At 38.2% G+C, this 22,238-nt stretch overlaps 1 protein-coding gene across 1 annotated transcript in view; it reads left to right on the forward strand.

Annotated features, from left to right (window-relative positions):
- The window catches only part of HTR2C (5-hydroxytryptamine receptor 2C), a gene marked incomplete at both ends in the record, with an annotated part of 203,092 nt that extends 185,658 nt beyond the window's left edge, over positions 1–17,434 (forward strand). The window contains one exon of the mRNA XM_079765702.1: positions 16,608–17,434. Within this exon, the coding sequence (XP_079621828.1) occupies positions 16,608–17,434 (827 nt within the window). The remainder of the gene's footprint in view (positions 1–16,607) is intronic.
- Between the last annotated feature and the right edge of the window lie 4,804 nt (positions 17,435–22,238).

The raw sequence follows: 22,238 nt of genomic DNA on the forward strand, positions 1-22,238 counted from the left end.
TTAGAAACCTTAATTTTTCAATGATTACCAAAAAGTAAACAGCCAGCATTTCTTAGATTAACATGTATGAACACACTTTAAATACACTCTTACTTTCAAGAAAATATACCTTCAACAAAATACAAGAGACCTTCTGTAATAAAAGCTAAGAGCAGGTGAATTAAAACTTGTCTAGAAGTTAATGTTTCAGTTTTTTTATGTTATTTTCAAATATTTAGATATTTATAGGCATATGAGGCTGGAGAAAAGGCAGGGGGAGGGAGGAGGGAGCAGGCCCAGCAGCCTGTTCCCAGGCTTCTAGCCACTTGGATTTAAACTGCTGCATTCTTCCTTAGAGATAACATCTAAGGTTACTGCTGTGGCTTCTGTTTCAGCCCTTCCCTAGGCCACTTGTTTTAAAATTGTGAACATTATGTTAGTTTTCTGTTTTGTTTTGTTTTTTTGCCTTTCTTATTTTAAGCACATAGATTTTCTGAGGCTCTTTTAACAGCTCTTCTGCATTTCTATCCTTCTGGTTCTCTAGCTTTGAAGTTTTCTTGAGATGTCAGGCCAACTATTGGTGACAAAATGTAATTTATAATATTTCTTGGCCCAACAGGTCCTCAGGGTAATTTATAATATTTCTGGCCCAACAGGGTCCGGCCCAGAGTACTTTCTCATTTTATCTTTTAGTCTTGGTAAATTTGGAAGGCCCTTCTTCTTTGCCTTGCTGGATTTTGAAGGCTTTATTTAGGTTCTGAGTCCCACTGGGGCTCCAGGGTTTGGAAATCTTACATCTTCTGGAAGCACACCAGGGCCAGCCAGGTGCTCCCTTTCCCAGATAGCCATACCCGACTTTCAAATCATCCCCCCTTCTTTTAGTCTAGCTAATCAGTGGGTCTTCCAGCAGAGGTTTTAACTCTTTTTTACTGCTCCAACTCCTTTCACAGCCTAGAAAAGCTGGTTTCTGGTGGCGCAGTGGCCTCATGGCGGTTGGAGCCTTATCAAGATAGCTCTCCTCCTGAGGGGGAGGCTGGGATTGTAAATCACCATCTTGACTGTTCCCTCAGATCGTCCCTGGGTTGCATAGGGAGGGGAAGGCTGGACAAGGGTCTCATTGCCCTTGTTCTCTTTTAGGCTTCTCTGCCTTTACAGGGAGAAAGAGGACTGGCCCCTTCCTCCAATAGAGAGCACAGTCTCCTCTTCAGTGACTGGACTTTCATTATTAACATATTTATAATTATTACTGAAAAGATTTATCATAAATTCTTTATTTTAGTTACATCTATTTACTATATCTTAACAACTTCGAGATTTTAAAGTCAATTATTACCTAAAGCATTAATCTTTTACCCAACCCAGCCTGCATAGCTTACTTCCTTATGTAATTTCAAGTATATTGTATTGGTCTAATTTAGTTTAAAAATATTTCTTTTTAGGGAGAGAGAATAAATCTTTGCATCACCTCAGGGCCCTTGAGATGTCACAAAGCTGTCTCTCAGTTAAATTCTTGAAATAATACATTCAGAAAAGCTGTCAAATATACCCAATTTAAAGATTATCAAAACTTAAACTAGTTTTAACATTAAAGATTTGGTCTAGACCACAGAATTATTCTCAACTTGGCCATTAAATTTCTACATCCCAGTAAAGTCACAGATATGATATACTTTGAATAGCACAGAGAAAATGCTGGGAGGACATGCCTATCACCTGCCCATTCTCTGCTGCAGTGCCCCCAAGGTCAGCCTTAGTTCCGCCTCAGCTGGCTTGTGCAGGTTTGTGATGTCACAGGAAGGCGCGGACCACCCGGGGACAGGTCCCTGTCCCGGTCCCTGTCCCCGTTAATACAGACACTGCCAACCAGATGTTTAATGGATGTGATACTGGGCAGGGCTTTGCAAATTTCTCTGCCCTGCTGAGTTTGGCAAGTACCGCCTCCCATTCTGCCACTTTTGGAACCAAAAGCTGCTTGTCTGAGTAAAACTGCTCCCTTTTTTTCCCTTTCCCCTCCCGCTTTGCCTCAGGTGGGGAAGATAATGGTTTGTTAATCACAAGCAGTCTTGGAGTTAGCTGGCCTTTGTTTTAAACTTTCCTGGGTTGCAACCTTCACAAATTTTACACTTTTAAATTAACCTTGGAATCTTAAAATTTTAACCCAGCACAGCAAAATCATAAATCAGGGAAGAGCAAATTAAAGTCCCTAAAAGTTAGCCAAAATTGCATCACAGACATACAGACAGGAATATCACTAGCTAAGAGTTTCTGATGGGCTAATACCCTGACAGAAAGAGCAAGATTAATCCCCAAGAATAAGGATTCTTGGCAGCTGTGGGACGTCCTGCAATCTCTGTCATGTGTTCAGCCTCATCACACACAACAGGGATTCCTCTAAAGTTGGACTTGCCCCATCTTTAAACAAATTAATCAACAAAGAGACATAAAATATCAACAAACACTCTCATACAGGTGCACACAACATACTAAAAGTTCACACCAAGAGCAATGTTTTCTGTTCCTGGTTTGGGGCACTGCCTCTCTCCAAAATCTCAGCATTCTTCCCAATGAATTATTTTGGGAGACTCTATTTCCCTTGCTGGGCCATAAGTTGGGGGCCCCTGATTTTGCAGCGAGACATCTGCATTGCAGGCAGCAGTCTGGGCCCTTCTTAAAATTCTTTAGCATACATTCTAATGCAACAGGTTTAGAGGAACTACTTCCCATGTTTTCAGTTAAACCATGTAATCTCTTCCAGTTAACAGAGACACAGGACAACACAAGATAGCTTTCGCTTCACGCAGGCTCTCACATTCACATACCAGTCAGTCCGAGTTTTGACTTCCACCCACAGAAAGTCCCTGAACTGAGGCAAATAATTTGCCTAAGTAGTGATCAGCTACTTTTTCTGCCCCTAAAGGCAGGCCTGAACTCGAAGTGGTCCCCCGGGAGAAAACTCACCAGTCAGATATCTGGTTCCAGAAAGGGCTTTCCTGTCCACCTTGGAGTCCACTGAAGTACTAGCAAGGGCCCTGGTTGCCCGGGCCCGATGAGGACTGGGACCCAGTAAATCACTGGAGGCACGCCTTCCCAGCATCAGGGGCTCGGTCGAGTGGGCTCACTCGCCTGCTCTCACAGGCACAGCGGTGCCTCAAGGGGGCAACTTTGACTGCATGTTTCTTGGTCAGAAAACCATTTTTATGTTACAGAATTTACCAGGCAACCGAAAAATACACAGGAGTAGCCAGTGATACAGGAAAAAACACACAATTTATTTCCAGATGTACTAGTACCATGACTCAGGGGAGCCTGTTTCCAAATCCTGAGCAAACCAATATGGAGGAAGCTTTCTCTTTATACCTTTTGGTTTCTTTGTCCCCTAAATAAGGATCAGACTGCCAGACCTTTCACAGGCTTTGCAAAAAGCCCTGTGTGTTGGGATGGGGGACGTGAGATCATACCTAAAGGCCTGCGCCAGTACTGATAACCCCCTCTGGGGGTTGTGTATTGTTCATGGTTTATGACCTCTGTAAAATGTGAGTATTTAGGTAAAAAGGTCTTGCAAGACCAGATAATTAAGGAAGGGGCAGTGACTAGACTATAGGCTAACAGGAATGTGCATTAGGGATATTTATTAACTAGGTACAGAGTCCAGCTGCTAGTCCATCCCCCCAAATGTCTTATTTTCCTCATCAAACTGACTGATTTTATTTTTAAGAAAAGCTCACTATCTACATTCAACTATCTGCATTCACTCTCCTTATTTCTCATTGCTTCTTTTAAAAAAATACATTTTATTGATTTTTTACAGAGAGGAAGGGAGAGGGATAGAGAGTTAGAAACATCGATGAGAGAGAAACATCGATCAGCTGCCTCCTGCACACCCCCCGCTGGGGATGTGCCGGCAACCAAGGCACATGCCCTTGACCAGAATTGAACCTGGGACCCTTCAGTCTGCAGGCAGATGCTCTATCCACTGAGCCAAACCGGTTAGGTCACCTCCTTGCTTCTTGAAATAAACAAATACCCATTTAAATCATTTTGTTCATCCAGTTAATAATTCTGCTTTTTTACCACCTAACACTTCTTCATTCTGTTTGTCCTTCTTTCATCTTTTTGTATAGGCCCTGATCATTTCTGCCACCCATTCATACTACCATCTCCTCTAATAGAAAGTAACAGCCATTTTTTAATAACACCTATTTTTTAGTCTTAGTGTAATTCTTCCAGCTGTTTCTGACTTTGCCTCCTCAGGGATCTATATCCATGGGGAAGCTACAAAAATATTTTTCTTCCCATCTACTAAGTTTTTCTAGCTGGGCTAATAATCAAATTAACAGGGACAGATTTACAGAAAAAATCAAATTTTAATACATGGGCAAGTTGAATTCACATAAGCATGAAAATTCCAAGCACTGTGAGGTAAAAATCCCATTATTGCCCTTCTCCTTTATCCAAATGACATATATATCCAATGTGACATAAATTGGATATATATGTCATTTGGATAAAGGTGAAGGGCAGTAATGAGATTTCAAAGGAAATAGGCAGTTGACAGGAGAGGAAGAGCAGAATGTACATGGTAGGATGTAAATTAGTGCTTCAATGGGACAAAAGGTGTGATCTAATTACCTGGCCCCTGCTTGACACCTTCCTATCCACACTTAATTCAAATTAGGTTAAGGTGACTATGTTAAGATTTCTTGTTGGGAGCCTGCCTTTTCCTCTGACTTTTTTAGCAAGGAAAGGGGGGAGGGTCAAAGGTCCTGACCAGCATAAAATCAATATTCCAAAAGGTAAAACTTCAGCTATCATCTATAACCTTTTTTTCCTGTATCTTTAAACTCTTCCACTCTACTGGCTTTCACCCTTCTGAGTTCTTGGCTTTAGACCCTCTGTAATGAAAGACAGATTAACAAGAGAAATACAAACATAATTTTAATAACATGTAAGCTTTAGGTATACATGGTCGATAGCCAGAAAAACTGAGTAAATCCACCAGATGGCGCAAGCCACCACCTTAAATACTACCTTCAGCTGAAGACAAAGAAAGATGTTAGGTATGGGGCCTTTAATTATGGAAGGTTACTAAGAAAAACACAGTAAACAAGGGTAGGATTTATTATGCAGATTTAAGTGGGTGGAGAACTTTATCTTGGGATTTAGAGTAATCCTTCTCTTCCTGGTACCAAGAGGGAGACATTTACCAATGGAGATTTCCTTTAGAAATGCAAATTTCCTTTACAAAATAGTAACTTCTGCTCTGTTTTCAAAGCTACTCCTGTGTTTGCCATTTCTCAAAATAATCAACTCAAAATAATCTTTACCCCAAAAAGGCATATTTGGGGGTGACATATTCTGCTACTTTTCAGAACTAGTTGTGGTCTTATTTCAATGCTACCTCAGATTTCACTTCCTCGTGCTCTCAGCTATATTGTAGTTGAATACTAGGACCTCTCCCACCCACTTCTCCACAAATTCTTTTCCAAGTATATCTTACAAAACCTGGGCATTCCTCTTAGCTCATTGACTGTCTTCTCAAGCTTTTCTGTTTACAAGCTTTCTCTTTTAGTTCAATTTCCTGCAAATTCATTTAACATCTTCTCTTACCACTCACTACCTTTTGCAATTATTATCTTTTATTTATACACTAGAGGCCTGGTGCAGGAATGCATGAACCAGTGGGGTCCCTCGGCCTGGCCTGTGGGATCGGGCCGAAACCGGCTCTCCAACATTCCCCGAGGGGTCCTGGACTTCGAGAGGGCGCAGGCCAGGCCAAGGGACCTCACTGGTGCATGATTGGGGCTAGGGAGGGACACAGGAGGCCTCCAGGGCGTGTCTGGCCCTTCTCGCTCAGTCCCAATCACTGGACCTCAGCAGCAAGCTAACCTACCAGTCAGATCATCTGGCCCCTAGTGGTCAGTGCACGTCATAGCGAGCTGTTGAGCAGCCTTAGCATATCATTAGCATATTACACTTTGGTTGAACGGCTGACTGGTTGACTGGACACTTAGCATATTAAGCTTTTATTACAAAGGAAGCCTATGTTCTTACTACTGTTGCCAAACTAAAGGGGTCCATTTACCTGCACTCATCAAAGCCCAATAAGACATGAATAGGAGCTTGTAGCAAAGAAAGTAAGGGTTTATTTTCAGGAAGTGGCCCACATCCAGAGAGAGGTGAGTAAAGGCTCAAAGATCTGACTCCCTGATGGTTTCCAGGGTATGGGTTATATAGGAAAAAATCTTTAATTATGATAACTAAGGGAGTTATGGATCCTGGTCAGGGTCATGGTCTCTACTGATTGGTCAGTGCTAGGGTAGGGGGTAGTTGATCAATGCATCTAGTCCTGATGTCAGCCATGACATTGCTTTGTCTGGTTTTGCTGCTTTTCTGGGCCTGGAGCTGAAACACAGCTGAAAGCCTCGATATTATCTCTAGTTTGACTGAAATTCTGTCTCTTCAGTTAACAGACCTGAGGCTTTGTTCCTAAGATTAATTGATGCGGATCAGAACTTCATTGTCCTGAGGGCTTAACAATTAAGGGAGTGGTCATGCATGGAAGAAGGAGGTAGGTGAGCCAGAGTGCTGGATGAGGCCAGTTTGAATCAAAGAAAAGAAAGGCGAAAAGGCCATATTAAAGAAATGCAATTTCTACGAGGTTACACTATTCCCAAAACTAAAACAAACAAATAAACAACAACAAAAAAAACCTTGAAGTTCAAAGTTGACTCTGAATCTGACTGAATTACTTAAAATTTTCACTGTACTAATACCATACTGATTTATTTGCCAAAGCAAGATCCTTTTCCCCCTAACTGTCAGTAATACTTTATTATCCAAAAACTGAGCAGCAATGTTGCTTGTGTTTATCTTCTGTGTTCTTCTCTGAAAATAGTCCCTTCATCTTCTGCTCTTCACTCCATGTTTAAGGGATTCACTTATTTCTCCATGAAGCAAGAAACCACTCCTGTCAGCTTGAGAGTGTGTGGGCCTCCTAGGTGTCCTTGAAAAAAGTCTTTATGAAAATAAATATCTCTGAGATAGCCCTGCCATTTAGTAATAATTTCCTTAATAGGTGTTTTCATCTTGATGTTGGTCAATCAGTTCCAGGAAATTTATTCTATCATCTCTCTCTCCTCTTTCATATTATCATTTATTATTCATCTCTTGGCAGTGTGTATCCTTTCTTCACTACTCCACTGTAATTGTTCTCTCTATAATCACCAGTAACCTCATCATTTTCAAAGACAGAGGAAACCCTTCTGTGGCATTTGATGCTGTTGAGGATGCTTCTTCAGAACATCCCCTTCCTTTGCCTCTTACAATTTTTTATTCACACTGAGTTGTTTTACCTGCTGATTATGTGCTGCTGTTACCCATTTTGCAAATGTTGCTTCTGGTAATTTGGGCATCTTGCCAGAAGTTGTCTCAAGACACATTTATTCAGACCAGGTTCATACACGCACTGACAATGTCAACGGTATAACCACTGCTGTCTGGCCAAGAGTGATTGTAAGACTATCAGTTGTAATATGCATTGCACTTTTGAAGATGTTAAAATCTGAAAGAAATGAGTATCTAAGAATCATTGGCATATGATATTATTATCTGAGAGTTTGAAGAGAACTGATCTGTGTTGCTTGAATTTAAGGATTTAAGAAATAACATGAACATCTGTGATCTTGCCTTATTTGAAGTAAAATAACCTCACTGAGTTATTTTATGCCTTTAATGAGCATGTGATGAGATGATGCATGCAAAGTATTTAATACTGATAAAGTTCCAGAGTTAGTAAGCACTCAGTGAATGATAGTAGTAATAGTAGTAGTAGCAGTAGTCCTCATAGTAGATAGTAACACATGATATTGATAATAAAAATTTGACTATAGCTATGTTACTGGATTTAATAAAATGCTAATACTCTAGATCAGGCGTCCTCAAACTACGGCCCGCAGGCCACATGCGGGTGTTTTTGCCATTTTGTTTTTTTACATCAAAATAAGATATGTGCAGTATGCATAGGAATTTGTTCATAGTTTTTTTTAAACTATAGCCTGGCCCTCCAACGGTCTGAGGGACAGTGAACTGGCCCCGTGTTTAAAAAGTTTGAGGACCCCTGCTCTAGATGTTTATTGAAGGTATTTTTTTCTGAGTTTAAATAACCTTAATAAATAATAATTGCTTACCAGGATTTTTGATGAGATAATGCATGCAAAATATTTGACTGTTTATTGGTTAAAAAACAGCAGAATATAATTATTTTTGTTATTTCTAAAATTCTAAAGATTATATCAATCTATTGAAGTTAATTTCAGGAAGATTAAGCTATTCTAGTTAATAATTCTTTATATCTTTTTTGTCTGGATTGAATAAGATAATATATAAAAGTAGATAATATTCTAAAATAATTGTCTTAATGTGTAACAAATAGGAAGTACTCAGTCATATATACTATTATTGCAGTTGTTGTTATTTGTACCTGCTATTTTTTATGATAGTTTATTTTCACTATTTCTCCTTGGCCAAATAAAAGGTTTTAAATGTATCAAAGATTGCTTCATTATACTTGCTAAACTTACTCTCTGAAGTTAACTTCAAATAGCATGTGCCTTTCAGAATTTTTATGAGAATAAATGAGATAATGCACATAAACTATTTTGTTGCTATTATTGACCTTGTTTACATTATAACATTACTTGAATTTCTACTGGTTGACAAATTTAAAACTGAGAAAGACGTAATACACTTATTGAACTTAACTGTCTAGGGCTTAAATAACTTCAGCCATTAACATAGAATAGCAGTTCTCAAACTCCTTGGTTTCAGGAACACTTTATACTTTTCAAAGTAATTGAAGGCCCCAAAAAGTTTTTGTTTATGTGGCTTATATCTATTGATATTTATTGTATTAGAAAGGAAAACCAAGAAATATTTATAAATCATTTCATTTTAAATAACAGTAATAAGCCCATTCAATGTTAACATAAATGGTATATTTTATGAAAACTAACTATATTTTCCAAAAATATATCAGAAAGAAAATAGGCACTGTTATACAGCAGTGACCACTAAGTCGTGGAGAACTTTATGATCTAAGGTCTAATAGGGATTTCATTGTCAGTTTCAATGAAAATCTCTTTAATGTTTAGCTTTAATGAAAGACAATTGGATTCTCATACCTGTAAATGCATGCAACCTGTTGTGATATGTTGTTTGGGTTGAAGTTTATAAAGGAAATGAAGTTTTAAAAACAAATAGTGAAAAAGGGAAACCTAGCAAATTCTTGAAGAGTCTCAGAGACCCTCAGGGTCCTTGAACCACACTTTGAGAACTGCTGACACATATCTTTAATTTAAAAAGTATTTAATAAGATAATTTATGCAATATATATTGTTATTAATGCTACTTTAGTGGTTACTATTATTTATAATTTCCAGATAGTCTCACAGAACTTGAGTTTCTTCTTGTTTTGTTGATTGCATTCATGGTTTCTTAAAACAAAAACTAAAGAAAGATGGCATAGATTTGGTAAAGAGGTTAAGTTACTTTACCAAATATTTGTATTAACCCAATTGAGATAATGCATTTTACATCTATAATGTCAGTAATATGCATGGTTCAGTGCCTGGCACATAAGGTAGACTCAATAAAAGTTAATGTTAGATTTACTCTTTACTCAATGTACATAAAATTATACAAATAAATGCCAAGGATAAAATTGGACTCACATATCCAAAAACAACTTCTGCTCATCTGGAATCACTCTGCTACTCTCTTTTGTGGTTCCTTGAAAAGGCCTACTTTTAGGCCCAAGAGTCCCTTAGGGAAAAGAATAAATCTTTTAACAGAAGCAAGTTAACATTACTTCAGAGCTGGGCTGACTTTCACTGATCTTAGAGTCAGTGTATGAGGCCTTCCTCAGAGACTTCAAATGTTTCTAGGAATATCTAGAAGATTGTTCAGCATTTCCTGTGGGGATTGAATCTCTGCTCCAGCACTGTTTCCTGAGTGTAGGTGTGTCTGCCCCTGTCAGGATTCCTCCATACTCTAGTTCCCACATTGCTTGGGCAGGGGGGTGGGGGGGGGGTGGAGATGGAAAGGGAGCAATTCCCCTATACTCCTCTGGTTTTGTTACAGGATCCTGAGAAAGTATAACCTTTTGTCAGAAAATGAACTTCTTCCCTACAATTATATCAAAGTGGTGAGTGTTTCCACTTAACAGTCCAAGAGTCCTGTTCTGGAAGTAATCACTTTCAAGGTTAGCAGTGACCACTAAGTCTTGGAGAACTTTATGATCTAAGGTCTAATAGGGATTTCATTGTCAGTTTCAAAAAAGGACCTCTATGTTTTTCTTTTTACAATTTTAAAAATATGATTAAGCTTTTGTTATGGAGACTTTCAAAGATTATAAAAGTAGATAGAACCATATAATAAGACCCATGTATTCATAATCCATCTCCAAAATGTATCAATTTATGGACTGTCTTGTTTCATGCACACCTCCATCCACTTCTCCCTCCCATATTACTTTGAAATAAACTCCACACAACATAATATTTCATCTACAAATATTTCAGTATGTATATCTAAAAATATAAGAACTATTATATACATAATATCAATCTTAAAAATTAATGAGCAATAATTATTTAATATCATCAAAAGGCCATTATTGCTCAAAATTTCCAGATGTGTCATGAATATTTTTTAAATATTTTTAAAAAATAAATAGTTTTTAAAAAAACTCTTGTATCAAGAGTTCAAGGGGCTTGATAGGACTTTTAAGTCTTTTAATCTGTAGCAGAAGTGTTTATTTAGATTCTTTGTCCATTTTTTAATTGGATTGTTTGTCTTCCTTTTGTTAAGTTGTATGAGTTCCTTATATATTTTGGATATTAACCCTTTATCAGATGTATCATTGGCAAATATGTTCTCCCATGCAGTGGACTTCCTTTTCATTTTGTTGATGGTTTCTTTTGCTACGCAGGAGCCGCTGAGCTGCAGTGACTTGGCAGCTGTGGTTCTCGGGTGACACAACCCGGAACCAGAGAGGAGGGAGCCCGATTCTGGGGTGCGTCACCCGAGAACCACCCTCTCGCAATCCAGGACCCCTTGGGAGATGTCGAAGAGCCAGTTTCAGCCTGATACCCACAGGCCAGGCTGAGGGAACCCACCTCTAGTATTTTTAATATATTGCTAGATTGGATTGGCTAATATTTTGTTGGGGATTTTAGCATCTATGTTCATCAGTGATATTTGCTTGTAATTCTATTTCTTTGTAGTGTCTTCATCTGATTTTGGAATTAGGATAGTGACCTCATAAAAAGAAGTTGGAAATGTTCCTTCCTCTTGGATTTTTTTAAATAGTTTGAGGAGGAGAGGTGTTAATTCTTTGAATGTTTGATAAAACTCCCCTCTGAAGTCATCCAGACCAAGGCTTTTGTTTGCTGGGAGGTTTTTTATTACTGCTTCTGCTTCATCAATTGTTATTGCCCTATACAGGTTTTCTGATTCAGTTTTGTGAGATTGTATTTTCCTAGGAATTTTTTCATTTCATCCACGTTGTCCAGCTTGTTGGCTTATAGTAATTCATAGTGTTTTCTTACAATCCTTTTTATTTCTGTGGTGTCAGTTGTTATTTCTCTGCTTTCATTTCTGATTTTATTTATTTGGGTTCTCTCTCTTTGTTGCATGATAAGTCTGGCTAATGGCTCATCAAGCTTGTTTATCTTTTCAAAGAAGCAGCCCTTGGTTTCATTGATCTTTTATATTGTTTTTGTTTTTTTTTGTTTTGTTTTTTTTTGTCTCTGTGTCATTTATTTCTGCTCTAATATTTATTATTTCCTTCCTTCTATTCAATCTGGGCTTTTCTTGTTTTCTTTCTAATTCTTGAAGTTGTAGGGTTAAATAGGTTATTATTAATCTTTCTTTCTTTTCCTTTCTTTTTAATTTAGGTAGTCCTGTAATGCTATGAACACTCTCCAGACTGATTTTGCTGTGTCCCAGAGATTTTGGGTTATGTGTTCATTTTCATTTGTTTGCAGGAAATTTTTTATTTATTTCTTGATCTCATTGATAGCCCATTCATTGTTTAATACCATGCTATTTAGCCTCCATGTGTTTGAATGTTTGTGAATGTTTTTACTGTAGTTGATTTTTAATTTCATTCCATTGTGATCTAAGAAGATGCTTGACATGATTTCAATCTTCTTGAACTTGTAGAGACTTGGTTTGTATCCTAACATGTGGTCTATCTTTGTGAATGATCCATGTGCACTTGAGAAGAATGTATATTCTGCAGCTTTGGGGTGAAATGTTCTATAAATATCAATTAAATTCATCTGATCCAGTATGACATTTAGAGTCACTGTTTCCTCGTTAATTTTTTGTCTGGAGTATCTATCCAACAAAGTCAAGAGGGAGTTAAAGTACCCTACTATGATTATATTTATGTCTATCTCTCCCTTAAAGTCCTCTAGAAGTTTTTTGCTGTTGTTGTTTATTTAGGTGCTTCTATATTGGGTACATATATATTTATTAGGGTTATATCCTCTTGTTGGGTCCATCCCTTTAATATTATGAAGTGACCTTTGTTGACTTTTATGATGGCCTTCATTTTGAAATCTATTTTGTCAGATATGAATATTGCTACCTCAGCTCTTTTTCTGTTTCCATTTGATTGGAAAATTTTTTCTATCGTTTGACTCTCATCCTATGTGAGTCTTTTTTTCTGATGTGGGTATCTTATTGACAATATACAATTGGGTCATGTTTTTGTATCCATTCATGTACGCTATGTCTTTTGATTAAAGCATTTTATCCATTTATATTTAACTAGAGGAGTGGCCCTTGGTGTGGCCTGCCAGAATTGGGCTGAAACCAGCAGTCCAATGCTGCCTGCCACTCCTGCCTGCCGCTCCCATTCATCCTGGCCACACTACACCTGCCACGGGCTCACGCCCAGTCAGTCTTGATCGTGAGAGGCCCATCGGTCAGCTGAGCGGTACTCCCACTGTGGGAGCGCACTGACCACAAGGAGGCAGTTCCTGTGTTGAGCATCTGCCCCCTGGTTGTCAGTGAGTGTCATAGCGACCAGTCAACCAGTCGTTTGGTCATTCGGCCACTTAGGCTTTTATATATATAGATGTTATTATTGATAGGTACTTATTTATTGCCATTTTACTTCTTTATGCATACGTTTCTCTTTTTCACTGTTTCTTCTACACATTACTACAGTCCCTTTAACATTTCTTGCAGTGCTGGTTTAGTGGTGATAAACTCCTTTAGCTTTTTTTTTTTTTGTCTGAGAAGCTCTTTATTTCACCATCTATTTTGAATGATAGTCTTGCTGGATATAGTCATCTTGGTTTCAGATCCTTCCTTTTCATTACCTTGAAAATTTCATGCCATTCCCTCTGGCCTGTAGAGTTTCTGATGAGGAAACAGCTGACAGTTTTATTGGAGCTTCTTTGTAGGTAACAAAGTGCTTTTCTCTTGCTGCTTTAAGATTCTCTCTTTGTCTTTAATTTTTGGCATTTTAATTATGCTATGTCTGGATGTGGGCCTGTTTGGGTTCTTCTTGCTTGGGACTCTCTGTGCCTCCTGAACTTGTGTGACTTTTCCCTTTACCCAGTTAGGGAAGTTTTCTGCCATTAATTCTTCAAATATGTTCTCTATCCCTTGCTCACTTTCTTCTCCTTCTGGCACTCCAATTATGCAAATATTGTTACATTTCATGTTGTCCCACCGCTCCCTTAAGCTGTCCCCCTGTTTTTTTAATTTTTTTTTCTTTTCTCTGATTGAGTGATTGTTTCTACCCTGTCTTTTAATTCACTCATCTGATCCTCAGCTTCCCATAATCTTCTGTGTATTCCTTCCACTGTGCACTTTATTAGTGCTATGTCATTCTTTATTTCTGACTGGTCTTTTTTCATAATTACTATATCTTTTCTCATGCTGTTGAGTATCCTTGCCATCATTATTCTGAACTCTATATCCAATAAATTTCTTATCTCCATTTCATTTTGCTCTTCTTCTGGAGCATTCTCTTGTTTTTTCATTTGGGGGTTGTTTTTTGTCTCCCTGTTTTGGTTGTCTGTTTGGGTTTGTGTCTATGTATTAGGTAGATCTGCTATGACTCCCAATCTCTAGTGCAGGACAGTGTCAGATGCTGTTTCTGACTGGCCCTGAGTACCCTGTCTGGGGCTATCAGCAATTCACAGCTTGTGGCTCCCTCTGCTGGGGCTGAGTGCCTTTTTTACTGATGGGCTTGTACTTTCTAGAGTTTCCCTTATATTTATGACTTTTGGACCAAATGTTCTAATGATATAAGATGGCAGCATTCTTGCCTGCCTTTTTATAACTCAAGAAATATAACCAGTGTGCTTTGTTGTATTCTGTATTTCTAAAAGCCTGTTGAAATTCATCCAAGCATTTCAGCAAACTTGGTGAAAATTACCTTCTGTTACTTGCCACTCTTCCAATCCAGGCTTCAGAGATTTCTGTACCAGGATCCTGCACTGTATTGCCTCAAAATACATTCTGTTTGGGTATGTCCTAGTTTTTATAGCCTTTCTTACTTTCTTGAATAGCATGCATAGGTTCAGAGTTGTAGGGATGTACCAAATACCCCAAGGAGTCTTGTCACATCTATTGCTGTTTCTTACACCATCACTTGGTCTCTCTCTCTTTTTTCTAGAAAAAGGCCAGTCATTTTAGAATTTCAGTGTCTGAGGAAAAACGCTTAACTATCACTTTCCAAACACTATCTTATTCTGGTCTTCCCAGAGATTAAATAACAATCAACATCATGAGTGAGCTCTCAAAAAAAAAATTGACTGCTTTTTCCCTTTTGATCATCCAGTAACTTTATACCTGAGGAAGGATATTAAGACAAACTGTAGGGACTTTCAGTTTCAGATTTGTCACAGTTGCCTGCATGTTCTCTAAAGCCAGCAATGATCTCTGAGAGTGCATTTCTATCTCTTCTCACTGTTCATGGTATTGATGTCCACCAGCCCAGGATTCCTAATAATAATCTGATATAATTCTGAAAATGGAATCTGAATTTTCCCAGCCTTCAAGTTTCTGTTGACATAAGGGAGAATAAATTAACATTAAGATTTTACTTTTCTTGAAAGTTATTCCTACTTATTGATGCAAGACATATTCAATATTTTCCATAGAGTTTTCTGAAAAATTTTATCTTTCTTACTGATGCTTGTGCACATAATCACGTCCTGCTCCCACCTCCTTATTGATATTTTCTGCCTGTGAGCATATTTATTAATGGAGATGCTTACCTAGAGTACTAACTCTCAGTATTCTTAAAAACAAAAATGCTCAAAATTTCACACAGAAATTAGAGGACTGCATCTTTTCCAACTCTGTATTTCACTGTCTCTTAAACTTTTTTTTAAATTTCTTTTTTGATTAAGGTATCACATATTTTTCCTCATCCCCCCATTCCCATCCCACACCCCTCCCCACACATGCCCCCACCCCCCTGTTGTCCTTAACCGCCGGTTAGGCTCATATGCCTGCACACAAGTCCTTTGGTTGATCTCCCCTTTTACCCCCACCTTTCCCTACCCTCCCCCCGAGGCCCGACAGTCTGATCCATGCCCCCTTGTTTCTGGGTCTGTTCTTGTTCATCAGTCTATGTTGTTCATTATTTCCCCTAGAGGAGTGAGATCATGTGCTATTAGAAATACACTTATAAGAACCGAAAATGAGACAAGCAACAATGGCCATGGTGACAGGCAAATGAATCAGTGTGCAGCGAGTTTCAAACTTGAAACAATGTTGCTTATGCTCAGACTGTCAGTGAAACTCTTGCTAAAAAGAGTGTCCTTTCAGTTTCTGCTTATATAGTATTTCTGCATAGAGGTCACATCTAGTTTCTGTAGCACATTTGGGGGTCATACCATCCTCTCCATCTCCAATAATTCCAGAGTTCCCAGGCCATATCTCCAAAGGACTTACACATAAATTTTCCTCTTATTGACCTCTTTCATCAGGAAAGGTGGGAATGGAAATGTATGTTGTCAGCTAGAACCTCATCTCAAAGTCAGGCCAACCAAACCTGGTATGCTATTGTTGCCCTTATAGGTGATATACTCATCATTTGTATTGCATTTGGAAGATGATATGCTAAAAAAGAATGATTGAATTTTTTAAAGTCATTGAGTACAGATGTAAATGTATTCATTCATTTATTCAAGAAATATTTATTGAGTACCTTTTATGAGCCAGGACAGTTTTAGGAACTGGAAATAAAACAAACAGACACAATCCAGTTTTTACAAAAACAGTATCTATAATAGTTAATCTCAACAATGATAATTCCATGCCTTCTATAGGAATTTAGGGAGAAAGCATTCCTAACATAAAAAATAACTTTCATTTTCTCACACTGCTACTCTTTTGTGTGACTACCAATTTATGCTGTGAATAGCTTTCAACAAATGTCATATCTAAATTTTCTTCAGCAAAATGCAATTGAATACCAGTATATGCCATTGCACAGATCTGTTCAGTCCTTCAGTGTGCTATAACAATGTCCTACCTTTTTTTTCCCCCTTTTTTCTTTCTTCTTTTTGTTTTGTTTGTTTTGTTTTATTCCTTAGGTGTGTCAGTACCGATTCCAGTGCTTGGACTGAGAGATGAAAGCAAGGTGTTCGCCCACAATACCACCTGTGTGCTGAATGACCCAAATTTCGTTCTTATTGGGTCCTTCGTAGCGTTCTTCATACCACTGACGATTATGGTGATCACCTACTTCCTGACGATTTACGTTCTTCGAAGACAAGCTCTGATGTTACTGCACGGCCACACTGAGGAACTGCCCAAAATAAGCCTGGATTTCCTGAAGTGCTGCAAGAAGAAAGCCACCGAGGAAGACAATGCTGCTAACCCTAACCAAGATGTGAAACCTCGCCGAAGAAAGAAGAAAGAAAAACGTCCTAGGGGCACCATGCAAGCTATTAACAATGAACGGAAAGCATCGAAAGTCCTTGGTATTGTTTTCTTTGTGTTTCTGGTCATGTGGTGCCCGTTTTTTATTACTAATATTCTGTCGGTTCTTTGTGAAGAGTCCTGTAATCAAAAGCTCATGGAAAAGCTTCTGAATGTGTTTGTTTGGATTGGATATGTTTGTTCAGGAATTAATCCTCTGGTGTACACTCTTTTCAACAAAGTTTACCGAAGGGCTTTCTCCAACTATCTGCGCTGCAATTATAAGCCAGAAAAAAAGCCTCCTGTCAGGCAAATCCCGCGAGTTGCTGCTACCGCTTTGTCTGGGAGGGAGCTCAATGTTAACATTTACCGGCCTACCAATGAACGCGTGATAAAGAAAGCTGATGACAATGAACCAGGGATAGAAATGCAAGTTGAGAATTTGGAGCTCCCAGAAAATCCCTCCAATGTGGTTAGTGAAAGGATCAGTAGTGTGTAAGAAAGCACAGCACAGTCTTTTCCTACAGTAATGTTGGTAATCTAGGAAACTATTCTTCTATGATCTCCTGTTCGTTCTAACTAATGTAAATACTGCTGTCTGGAAAAAGTGTTTTTATATATAGCTTTGCAACCCTCTATTTTGCAATTATGTGTACAATAGTGAGATTTAGGGTTCTATATTTACTGTTTATAATAGATGGAGAATAACTTATTTTGATTCTTGGATGCATTAAATGTTGGTTGTTTTCTTTCCCTTCCTTCCTCCTTGCCTCCTTTCTCTCTCTCTCTCTCTCTCTCTCGTCTCTCTCTTTCTTTCTTGCCTTTTTTGTGAATAAGGAAATGTTCATCTCAGGTGGCATTTGCAGGAGACCAGAATGATGCATATGACAGTGGTTGTATTTCAGCCACACCAAAATTAAAAATTCGGTGGAATCTTTTTCCGGGTTAACAGTAAATATATACTTTAAATTCTTGCTGTGCTGTGCTCATCCATCCACACACATAAACACAGTAAGATAGGTTCTGCCTTTCTATACTCTGTCATATCATTAGTGAGGCAAAGGTAGAACATAGCCTTTTTGTCACATATGGGGCAAAATTTGACATTGTCAGAGTGTTGTGTTGATATTGTACTGCAATGTCTGTCCCCAAACATAGTGGTATTTTAACATAGCAGCTGGTTAACCGGGACTACAGAAGTGGAAGGATAATACGAGATACATCCACTAATAGCTTTTCACTTCTTAAGGACAATGTTCAAATTACGATTAAAATGACAAACAAATTGAAATTAATGTTTTCATTCTGGTCCTTAGTAAATACCTAATTACATAATTAAACTGGGAAATGAGATCCCAGGTTTATTTCCCAATCCAGAATTCAACATCAATTGGATTTTGATCTCAGGATCCTGAAAATTCGTGTGCTACACACAAAGTGAAATTAGCATTTTGAGCCTTATTAAAATATTTTTTAAATTATGGTACCTCTGTCTATAGGGCCCAATTTTGTAGTCCATTTTTGAGTAAAACTTGCGTTGGAAGCATAGATGATCAAAACCTTGGAAGCTTTACTTGATTAAGGACTACAGAATGAGGCCCTTAGAATGTGAAAAAAGTAATTAAAAAGAAGCTTTTACTGAACTCTAGGAATAAGAGAAATACAGAGTTTCCATTTGGATTTTAAACAAAATTTATCTCATTTTCAGATCCTTCCAAACTCTAGTGCAGGAAAAGGCTGCAGCTAATTTGTGAAAGTGGCAAGCTCTTCATTGTACTGCAATTATGTACCAGAAGTCTAAACCTTTGTTAAAATATAGTGTTGTGTTACAATCAGTGTTGGCCATCGTTTCATTCGTGGGCCTGCTGCTCTCTAAGAATTCAGTACCCCATTGCTAGCTTGTAAACCATGAAAGGTTTTCAGGCATTGCTACAGTCAGACCATTAAATCTATGCTGTGTGCAGAGTATACAATGTTTCCAGTAACTGTATTTCCATGTGTGTCCATCTCACACAACTGTGGAACAATTTCTGAAGAATTCATGATGCTATTTCTTATACCTGACAGTTACTTACACACCTTAAAGTGTGCCTCTCAGTATCCTGAAATTGGTGAAGGCAGAATCTGAATTTTTAAAACCCCTGATCTGTGTCCTCAACACACAGCATAGATAAATCCAACAGTCTGCCACAGGGGCAGTGAGAGAGCTGCTGTACTTGAGGAAACTCATACAGTCTCTACTTGATTCACAACACTGCCAAATGTCAGTCAATTCCTTGAGCATGCCCAAATCTAACATGAAAGTAAAGCCTACCTGCCTGTTAGCTCTGTCGAACTGCATGTTAAAACAATTATATGAAATTGAATGAGATGATCTAATTCTTACTGAAATTAAATGTCTGAAGAAACATAGCATGCATCGAGCATGAGTTGTGCACATACAGAGGGTGCCCTGCATGTATGCCATGTATGTTGCATGAATCCATCAATTTGTATAATGTAGGGCAGAGTAGGTGATATCAAAGGACTGAAGAAAATCCTTCAGCAGTCCTTAAAAAGACCACACATTCAGATCTGAAGTATTGTGAGTATTAGAGAAAATTGGAAACATCTGATTTCTTAACTATCAGGGCAAGCTCATAGCACATGTTTTACACAGAAATAAAATATAAACCACAATGTTCAAAAGCACTGGCAATAAGTTGAATGATAATAGCTTATAGCACATTTGTTAATAATTCTTATGTCATCAAGTAGTAGTACTTATTAGTACCCAACACAGTAATTATTCTCAAATTGTGTGCTATTCGTAAGTTCTGTGCAGTTTGGTATGAAACAAATATACTTATTTGGATATAAATCTTACAGTTCAAGGTTAAATCTATAAACTTTTATAAGTGTTTTAAAAAGTCCATGTGATAACTGTGAACGTGGTGAATTTACTGTCAAACAAATCATTTTGATGAACTAATATATATATATATATATATATATATATATATATATATATATATATATAAACATGCAACAGACTGCCTTTATTATTTCCTGTAAAACTTCTCCATCATATGGTACTTTTTGTGAGTGGTGGCAAAGTGTTGTTTTATTTTTGGTTCCTGCATCTCCCTGCTCCAGGTTTTTGTGATACTTCCCATTAATTTATTAAATTTATTAAAAGTTGACTGATGTGTCATGTGTCTTTATTCCACCTGCATCATTTGAAGGGAAAATATATCACTTCACTTTATTTTCTTTTAAAATAAGCTGACAAACACAACCAGAAAATGCTGCTCTTCTGATTAATTCCGCATGTACTCAAAGACTACACCACCAGAGGAAAGACAATTAAGATGTGTAAACCACAAAAACAATATTAAAACAACATCAATGATTATTCATGAGCAGAATAACTGCACTACCAAATTATCCTACCTTCCTTCAGCTGAGCAGGGACGTGGATGGCACACATGCTCTCCTTGTTATAAGTATCATTGCTACCTTATTCCCACCAGATTCTAAGCTCCCCAAGAATAGGAAGGACCATGTCTATCTCATTGATGGTTTTATCCCCAATAGTTAGTGCTCACTATACATTCAACAGATATAGATTGAGCATCAGTACATGTGGGCCTTGTATTATCTTTTAGTGTTGCCCAAATGGGCCTTACAATTCCCTGCTTTTCAGTCATGCAGTGTAGCATAATCACCTTAACTTATCACCATCCCAAATGGCTTTGGATATCTCTGCAATCATCAGGGTAACTATAGTAAGCTGCTCTGTTCCTTCACACCTGGAGCCAAGGATGACAATATATATATATACCTTCTTGATGTTGGCGGTGCCTAGGTGATATTGGTGTGACTTCAGTTCTCTGAGAAGAAAGCAGGGAAACTTTATTCCTTTGCCACTATGACTAGGTTGATTCCTAGGAGTATGTGAAGAAATAAACGTTGAACTGACACTTGAAACAACAGGTCACTGCTGCCCATAGCCAGAAATATCTTGTACTATTGAAGCTAGGGGCTACTCTCTCCCAATAGCGAAGCAATGGAGAGATGTCAAAATTTCTGAAAGAATTGAATTGGAATGGCCACTACTATTGGAAAGGAAAGTGGGCAAGGGAAGGTTGAAATGCCTCATTCCACAGCATTGGAACTTCTTCGTAGTTTGAAGACAGAAAGATGCTTCCTGTTATCAAGTGACAGCAAGAAACACAGTTCCTCAGCTCACGCATAGGCCAATGCAATCTGCAAGGTTGAGACTCATTTCTCTCTGTACATTCTCCCTAAGTACATGTTAACATATTACCTACAGAGCCCAATATATTAGAAAGAGATATTTGTATAGGCAATGCCAACAAAAGTAGGTGGCATCATAGTGGTTCTCAACCAATATGTGACCTATAGCATACCTATTAACAAATGGTTCTAAGAGATAGGTTGGGTTCACCAGAATGAAAACTTTGAGATGGAGATGAGTGTGCAGGATGTTTATTGGGAAGTGACCTTGTGATCCTTATGCATGGGGAAAGGGAAGGAAGTGGAACTGGGCAGAGGGAGAAGTTGGACCGTGACAAAGTTACAATAAGGGCTTATTTGATCTGTACCAAGAGAGAGAGAAATATACCATTTCACTTCATTTCTTTGAAACTTAAATTGAATTTTGTAAAAGAATTTCACAAAGGCAAACACAACCAGAAAGTACCACCCTTCATGACTAATTCTCCATGTACTCGAAGACTACAATGCCAGGGGAAAGACAATGAAGAGGCATGAACAACAAAACACTTAGCTGACTCCCAGGAACTTTGAATCTAGGATATATAATGAGCAGCAGTATCTGTGGGCCTTGTATTATCTTTTAATGTTGCCAAAATTCAGAGTTGTCCCAAGTTGAAGTGGGGTGACCAGACCTCTATACCTCCACTGGCCCCAAGAGAGATGTATGACATTATGCCGGTTTATTCTACACTATTTTCCCTTAAGTGATTAAAGAAGAATAGAAAATAGCATATTAAATATTACTAGTCCAAGTCGCTGAGTTTACACATAAGTCTTTTGTTAGTGTCCAGCAGTTAAGGGAAGACTGATACCTCAGCGAAACTAGTAGCAACAAAAGAAATGGGAGAGCCCTAGCCAGTTGCTCAGTGTTTAGGGTGTCAGCCCTCAGACTGAAGAGTTGCAGGTTCGATTCCAGTCAAGGGCACGTACCTTGGTTGCAGACTCGAACACTGGTTTCAGTTGGAGCGCATGCAGGAGGCAACCAATCGAAGTGTCTCTCTCTGTCTCTACCCGTCCCTTCC

The sequence above is a fragment of the Cnephaeus nilssonii genome, assembly GCF_951640355.1.
Source record: "Cnephaeus nilssonii genome assembly, chromosome: X".
Lineage (NCBI taxonomy): Eukaryota > Metazoa > Chordata > Mammalia > Chiroptera > Vespertilionidae > Cnephaeus > Cnephaeus nilssonii.